General features: G+C 39.7%; 1 protein-coding gene across 1 annotated transcript in view; it reads left to right on the forward strand.

The window, feature by feature from the left end:
* Nucleotides 1-2,765: 2,765 nt before the first annotated feature.
* Nucleotides 2,766-8,612, forward strand: part of NKAIN3 (sodium/potassium transporting ATPase interacting 3) — a 283,429-nt gene continuing 277,582 nt past the window's right edge. Inside the window, exons 1-2 of the mRNA XM_029923289.1 lie at nucleotides 2,766-2,777; nucleotides 3,404-3,541. Coding sequence (XP_029779149.1) covers nucleotides 2,766-2,777; nucleotides 3,404-3,541 — 150 coding nt within the window. The remainder of the gene's footprint in view (nucleotides 2,778-3,403; nucleotides 3,542-8,612) is intronic.

The raw sequence follows: 8,612 nt of genomic DNA on the forward strand, positions 1-8,612 counted from the left end.
CCCCAATTGTTTTAAACTGATGACTCATTGGATTTAGCTTTTTCTGGAGTGTCTTATTGCCTTTATATCTTCTTGAATTCTCTACCTTTATTTAAACCTCAAATTCTTCAGTCATTCTCTTCTTTGCTACGGTGTCTCTGCAGATACCCTCTTTGAGCCTTCTACTTTTCAGAACTCATCAGGGCTGGGCGCTTTCCTTTTGTGCTACTCAAAGGACATTGATCACTTCCTTTCAGTGCCTTTTCGAATCCGAACCACTGCTTTCTAGGCGTTGTATTCAGTGGTGCGCAGGTAATATTTGACAGCACATTCGCATTACAAACAGAACTCTGATTTTTAGCATTTCCCAATGTCTATGTTGTACATATTGCCAACACGGTTGATGTCAGGTTTTCGCCTTGAGGTCACTGACTATGCATTTGGGAAGATATACACTCAATCTCCACTCCCAGGCCTGCTCCCAAATGAGTTCCATTTTGACAGAGACATCTCTAAAATAAATTCATACTCTGAGCTAACAAAGCAACCTGAATCTCATTTAATTTCATTTAGTAGCCCTGGGTCATTATTATTAATGTCAAGCTCTAAGGCAATAAGTAGTGTCTCTAGAGATTATGACATTTAGAGAGGAGATAGTTGCCTATAAAGTAAATGACAAAATAGCTTAACATGGAAATTAGATAAAATAATTAAGTAAAAAAATGCAGTAGTGGTGTTTTGTTTATTTTTGAAATGTCTTTTGTTAACTTTTTATTTTTTTATTATTATTTTTTTAATGTTTATTTTTGAGAGAGAGTGCGAGTGGGGGAAGGGCAGGGAGAGAGAGGGAGACACAGAATCCGAGGCAGGCTCCAGGCTCTGAGCTGGCAGCACAGAGCCCAACACTGGGCTTGAACCCAGGAATCGTGAGACCATGACTTATGCCAAAGTCAGACACTCAACCGTCTGAGCTACCCACGCGCTTCCTTAGTTGACTTTTTAAAATACATCACAGTTTACCCAACACGGGGGTCAGGAACACCAACCCCCCACACAGTCTAAAAAATCCTGGGGTGCCTGGGTGGCTCAGTCGGTTAAGCCTCTGACTTCGGCTCAGGTCGTGATCTCATGGTTTGTGGGTTCAAACCCCGCATCAGGCTCCGTGCTGACAGCTCAGAACCTGGAGCCTGCTTCAGATTCTGTATCTCCCTCTCTCTGATCCTCCCCTGCTCACGCTGTCTCTCAAAAATAAATAAAAAACAGGAAAAAAATTTTTTAAAAATCCAAATAAAAGTTCTGACTCCCCAGAATTAAACTACCAAAAGCCTACTATTGAATGGAAGCTTTACAATAACAAAAACAACCAATCAGCACATATCTGGTATGTTTTATGTACTCTAGAAAATGAAAATGTTTTTAAGAAAATCATAAGAGAAAATACATTTCCAGTACCATACTGTACTTATCAAAAAGAATCCTCATAGAAACACGCATGCATTTCAAACCCTGCTCAACGGACAGCTGCTGAAACTTAGCTTTCCTGGTTTGTGTAGCAGTTACAGCTGCCTCTCTTTTAATACTTGACGTGTCCCCTCCCCATTTCGTTTTTGTTTCTGACCTCTTGTTTGTGCTCCTATGAACCATTTTTGAGTAAGTTATCTGAAAATAACTAAAGAATGCAGATTTTCTAATATTTAAGTGAAGATTTTTCTAATAAGTGGTGTTAACGCGGCTTCTCCTTCATTAGGTGTGTTTTCTTCAATATCATAAAAGAGAATGCTATCCATGCATCTTCTGACAGAAAAGAAAATGGATTTTTCTCTGTTTGAAAAGTTCACTTTAAAGGTTTTTGTGATGCGCGACAGCTTTAAAATAGGGTTGCTTTTCAGAATAAATTGCCTGCAGCTGCTCTTCAGGGTTTCTTTTTTATCTGAGCACATCCATCCTGTTTGGACATAAAAAAAAAAAAAAACCTGCATATTTACATCACTGATGGGCCAATAAATAAAATGCTGCATTTTGAGGCGAAGGTTCCAGGGAACTAATTAGAGGCACACACAGACAAACAAGGGATTAAAGAACACGGTGCTACTTCTTACCTGCTCTGATTATTTTGTGTTTTAGTCATCTCTGTGCATCTTCCCATTTGTGAGAGCAGGGGATGGTGACTGATCACTTGATGGTCAGGAAATACCCATGAAATGAATGTGGTTCTGGTGTGGTCGTCTTTAGGAATTTGCTCATTTCTCTTCTCCTCCACAGCTTGCTGAAGGTGAATTTTAACCAAGGTAAATTCAGCTTACTGGATGGAGGACATTTCTTTATGTCCAACGAAATTAAAGCTATTCAGGCATGCCCTTGCCACATAACTAGAAAAATACCTAGGGTACCATTTTGATTTCAAATCTGCAGTTTCTAGTGCCATCAACATAGCTAACCGTAGGATCATTTTATTAGAATTATTATCTTATCAATGTAAAACTAGAAAATGCCTGAAATGTATATAATTAGTGTCCAAATACAGCAGGTGGAACTCTAAAATTTTTAGATATAGAATACAATAAATATCATTTTGATATGGTAATGGCATTTTTGGCATTCAATGGGCTATATAAATTAATCTGTTTCATCAGTCATACAGATTATTTAAGTGTATATTTTATGACGTGTAATTGTTTAAAATGTGATTGTGTAAATGCAGATATAATAAACCATGGCTTGCCTACAATTGTAATGGTCCCGTAATTTTTATTTACATATTCAAAAAGGACTTTCCCTAATCTAAGATGAATTTCCACGTAGGTGTAGGATGGCAATAAAATATGATTCAAAGGAATTATTTAACTTAGTTTTACATACGAGCCTTAAACCCAGAGGGAAATAAATCAGTAAGCTTCATTTTCAAAAACGTTGTTAGTCATTATCATCAATGACAGACTAACGAAAGCAAAGAAAGCAAACAGAATCGGTAATTTATGTTTCTTAAAAAAAAGCAGACATTGGATTTTGTATTTTTCCCCCAAATCATACCAGTTCTAGCATTCAAGACTGCAGTCATTTTTCCAAGTGTGTTACACTAAGGCAATCATTTTGCTTAAAAAAACTTAAAAGTTAATGTCATAGAATATGATATTCCAAAATATCTGCCTGGATTTTCTACTACAGAAAATGATTTAAGGAGCATATGTTGAGCTCTCCAGATAGGTTTAAACTCTATTTATACTTGAAATCACAATCCTCAAAATTATCTCAACATGTTTTCTGAGAGAAGTTGCTAAAACAGGACCTGAAATGGGTGTCACAACTCTAGTGATGATGATGTCCATAAGTGTGATCACAGACTTTTCCAGCTGTGAAATACATTGTACAATGGTGTGATTATGCTTGGGGTAGAAGCTAATGGACTCTCTTTGCTTTATTTTAGCTCTCGGCATTAGAGAGGCAAATCTTTGACTTCCTTGGCTTCCAGTGGGCACCAATTCTTGGAAATTTTCTACATATAATAGTCGTCATATTGGGTTTGTTTGGAACCATTCAGTACAGACCTCGATATATCGTGGTGGTAAGTCTTATTTTTTATCATGTCTCTTGTAATAGATGCTACAAAATGACTAACAGAAGATTAAGGAAATAAGTTATTACCTTGGATATGATGTAGCATTGCTATTCTAGACTTTACATATTGAATTCTGTCCAGAGACAATTATCTGTTGGAAAAATTGACTCTGAATTTTCCCAAAGCAACATAACTCTATGTGTGAGAAGACACATAGTCCAACACACCATGTAAATGAATTCAAGTTCCACAAGGAACTTTAAAACATGATTTGGAGGGGTCTTTGGGGGGCTCAGTCGGTTAGGCGTCCGCCTTCAGCTGAGGTCATGATCTCCTGGTTCGGGAGTTCGAGCCCCATGTGGGGCTCTGTGCTGACAGCTCAGAGCCTGGAGCCTGCTTCAGATCCTGTGTATCTCCCGTTCTCTCTGTGCCCCTCCCCTGCTGATGCTCTGTCTCTCTCATCTCTCAAAAATGGATAAACACTTTTAAAAAAGATATTTTAAAACAGGATTTGGATAGAGTAGGAGGTCTGTCTGTGGTCCAGATGTCATATTGAGATGAAAGTGTGCATTAACTGTCATTTCTGTGACATATGTCACTAATCCTAAAAAGCAAACCTACCTAGCCATAACTGATTACCAACTGATAACAGTAATGTAATTTAATTTTAATTGATTTAGGACTTAGGACATTACAAATGTTATTCAGTATTTATCCCTAATGTATTTCATACTTTATATTGCGAACATTTTTCCATTTTGTTAAGAAAATTTGAAATGTTAATTCCATACTCCAGCTCTACCAAACATGGTCAGCACACCCTTCATTGTAGGGCAGTGTAATTAAGTATATGCCTTGTTCCACAATGAAATAGAAATTATTCACAATAATTAGTTTTCTAGTTTAAAAAGGCAGTATTTTAGACTACATGTTTAAGGTTGTGAGAAATAACAAGTATGTATAAGTGATTGTAACTAGGAATAACATATCTAAAATGCTTGTTGAGCCTGAATATATACACAGTGTTCAGTAGGGCTAGTAAATATTTTCTTGCAGTGCAGTGACATTGACTTACTGGAAGAAAACCATAGACTTTAACATATGCCATCTTGCCATTTTTATATAATCTATGGAAAGAATAAAGCTACACATTTTTTCTGTGAGTGCATTAATTCTCTATTTTTAATCTCAAAATTGGCTTTTCTGTATCTTTCACCATCAAGGTGAATGTAGCTGACCCACAGCCGGCTCCACTCAAAATGGCTGCCCCCAGGGCAGTAGGAGCCTTTGATATCACTCAGCCGGCTACAGGGGCCAAACAACGTCTGCTTTATTTTTCTTCTGTAGAGACTGCTAGAAGGGTGTCTCATGGAGTTGGACTTGTAGTATAGAGCACTTCAGTGTACATAATATCAAACTATTACATTGGATTCTGTCTTCTAGTTTGTTGCTATTAAACACAGCGCTTGTACTCCATACAGACGTTTTATTTTAGTGGTGTTCCGCTGAAGCCCAAAATGCTGGATGGCTGTGAAACCTGTGGCCTCCCTGGAATGAAGCTGTTGGGACACATTGGTGGCATTATCTGGTCCTATTGATTGTACCCTCTAAATACCAGCTCTACACATTTGTCACACAGCGCTGCCTTCTCTTTCCGGAATATGGGCTTCCTGCCTGCTTTCAACCTTCCTACCTTCCAGTGTGTCCTTTGCACTTTTCCTAAATCACTGGTTTAAAACTCTTTGCTAACTCTTAGCAGGATAAAATCTAAGAATATCCTTGGCTCACCAGCTGACCAAGCACCAATCCCACAATCAATCTTTCCTCTCTCCCCCTCTCCTTTCCTGCTCCCTTCTTCCCTCCCTTCTTTTTTTTTTCTTTTAAGTTTTATTTATTTAAGTCATCTCCACACCCCAGATGAGGGTTCAAACTCACAACCCCAAGATCAAGAGTCACAAGCTCTTCTAACTGAGCCAGCAAGGTACTCTACCCTCCCTTCTTTCTTAACTTTCTTTCTCCTTTATTTCATTAACATATTTATTCAAACTTGATTAGGTTTCTGCCATGCGTTTAGAATTATGTTAAGTGTGGCCTACATTGGTGATCAAATACAGACACAGGTGTCCCTGCCATCTTGGGTGTTTACCTTACATATTATCAAATAATCATCCAGGTAAATGGTAAATTGCAACCGTGACCAGTGTTATAAAGGAGGACACTGTGTCGTGAGAGTTATAATGGAGAGATGGACTCTGCAGAAGTCGCTGGGGAGCTGAGATCCGCCACGTGTGTGGATTCACCAGCGAGGAGGAAGACCGAAGTGTTGTGGGCGAAGGCATTCCAGGGCACACAGTAGGATGTCAGTAGCAGTAGTTCCCATTCACTCCTTAAACATTCACTGAAGCCCTACTAGACTTTGCCAGGGCTGGATACATAGAAAACAAAGTAAACTGCAGGATCCCTGCTCTGCAGGAACTCAGTATGTGAAGGGTGGAGAGACGCTGGGTCCAGGGCTCGCCGGAGGCGATGAGAGGACCTTGAGTGAGGCGCGAGGATGATGGGGCTGAGCACTGGCCACATCACAGCCGTGAAAGAGCAGAGAGTTTGTGCACTTCAGAGCCATGCGCCCTGCTCCTACCCGCTTCTCCAGCCCCGCACCCGGGGAGCCCTGCCTGTATTTAGCTCCAGCTCCAGCAATGTTTTCTGTCTCTGGAGCCCGCTTCCCTCCTTCCACAAATGTTCATAGTTAATCACTCCTGTTGTGGGTCTTGAGCATGGTTTATAACTTGTTCATATTTATGTCTTCCTACAACGGAGCATTCTTTGATAATATGGAACGTAATAGATGCTCAGTAAATATTTCTTGTTTTTTCCATGTAGCTCCTTACACATTCAGAGTCCATTCATGACAGAAATGGTGTCATTTCTTTCTCTGGTATCTTTTCCTTGTTTCCCTCTCTCCCAACCCCCTCTTGTGCATAGAAGGAAACAGATTTAGATCTTTAAGAATCTTCAAGAAGTATGTATAAGAAAAACAATCCACATTTCTGTTTGTGTTGATTTTTCTCTTTAAATGCATATGCCAGTCACATTTCTACAATTTTTTTGTTGTTGTTGTCTTATCCAAGACAGGGAGAGAAAGAAAGTAATGAATTGATGGGAAAGTCCTCCGTGCCAAAGATATCATTGGATTTAATTTTCACACATATCCTATAGGCATTTATTAGCATCCCTAATTTTATAGACAAGAAAAGTGTTAGGGAACGTTAAGTGACCTCCCCAGGAACCCAGACAGTAAGTGGCAGAAGTGGACATGTACCTGCCTCACCTCTGTTGTCGTTAGGTTTATGATGATCATCGTGATTATTATGCTTTGCTTCATCATCAGATTCCAGATGACATGGTGCCATTGCCAGTGTAAGTTTTGACATTGAAATTGATCCTACCCTACCACTTCAGCTGATGGCAGAATATTGTTACCTGTGTGAGATTCCAGATTACCTCTTATTCCAAAATGGGCATAAATTGTCCATTTGGAAGAAGTGCCTGAGAAATCATTAATCCAGGCCGACTGGGTGGTTCAGCCAGTTAAGCATCTGACTCTTGGTCTGGGTTTTGGTCATGATCTCACAGTTTGTGAGATCAAGCCCCACACTGGGCTCTGCACTGACAATGCAGAGCCTGCTTGGGATTTTCTCTCTCTCTCCCTCTGCCCGTCCCTTGCTTCTGTTCTCTCTCTCTTTCTCAAAATAAATAAATAATTTTTTAAAAAGATTCATTAATCCACAAGCATAAATTATCTGTTCCAAAAAAATGCCTTCAATGGGAAGATCACATTGTTACTGGAGGGTGGCTACACCGCGTTCCCCTCATCACACCACAGGCTGTTCAACCCTGAGTTGTTTCCATGAATGTCTGGATTTGAATCTACCACTGGTGGTCTGGGATTAATTCTAGTCTGAAAATGCCAGCGAATAAATCTGGCATACATCACAGGAGAAAGGTGTGCCTCAGGAGGCCCTGACTTTTCAGCGTCAGTGAGAGGAATCCTAGATCAGAAATTATGTGGACTTTTCACTGAGCAGGGAAAGAGCTTTTTGATTATGGTCATGATCTCACAGCTCATGAGTTCACGCCCAGTGTCAGGCTCTGTTCTGACAGCTCAGAGCCTGGACCCTGCTTCAGGTTCCGTGTCTTCCTCTCTGCCCCTCCCCTGCTCATGCTCTGTCTCTCTCAAAAATAAACATTGAAAAAAAAGATTCTCTCTCTCTCTCCCTCAGCCCTTCCCTGTTCTCTCATTTTCTCTCTGTCTCTCTCAGTAAACTTTTTTAAAAGATGCTTAATATGGAATGAACAATTGATAAATGAATGAAAGGTTATTACATGAAATTATTTCATAGGATGGACTGGACAGTGATTTCTTTTCTCAGAGCACCCCAGCAATAGTTCATTAAGAGAAAGTGGCTTTACTGCCTTGTGGATCTCAACCTGAGCTCAGCTGAGGATTTACATGATATACAGTGATATGTGCTGCTCTGCCTGGACCTACGATCAGCTGATTTACTCCTCATCTTATTCTTTTCCTAATAAGAAAGACAATGTTATGCACTCCTGCCACTGTATTGGAGGAGGTTCCACAGCAGAAACTGTCAAAAATGCAGGCAAGTCACAAAACAAAAAAATAGTAATTCGCTCTGGATACTATCACTGCTGATAAGGTGCAATTTGTCATGTCTGTGTTTACTTAGAACACCAAAACGGCTTTGTCCCCTGCCACCTTTTACTGATTAGCATTTATCCCAGCTAAGGTGCAAGGTGTGATATATGTCGTAGTGGACACTAAGGCCAGTTGTGGGGTTTGAATGTACCTTTTGTGTTTCTTTCACGATAGACAAAATGAAACAGAAAGCAGAAAGTATTGTTCTAGAATCAGCTGTTACCCTTGTCTGCTTACTCCGATACAAACTATTTCAAAATCTTACATAGAAATTCCAAAATGAGAGTCTGCCCTAGAATTGTTTAAGCCTTTATTATTTCATGGGCAGTCATTTAATCAAGCAGTTCTCAATTAATTAAA

This window comes from Suricata suricatta, chromosome 15, assembly GCF_006229205.1.
Source record: "Suricata suricatta isolate VVHF042 chromosome 15, meerkat_22Aug2017_6uvM2_HiC, whole genome shotgun sequence".
Taxonomy (NCBI): Eukaryota; Metazoa; Chordata; class Mammalia; order Carnivora; family Herpestidae; genus Suricata; species Suricata suricatta.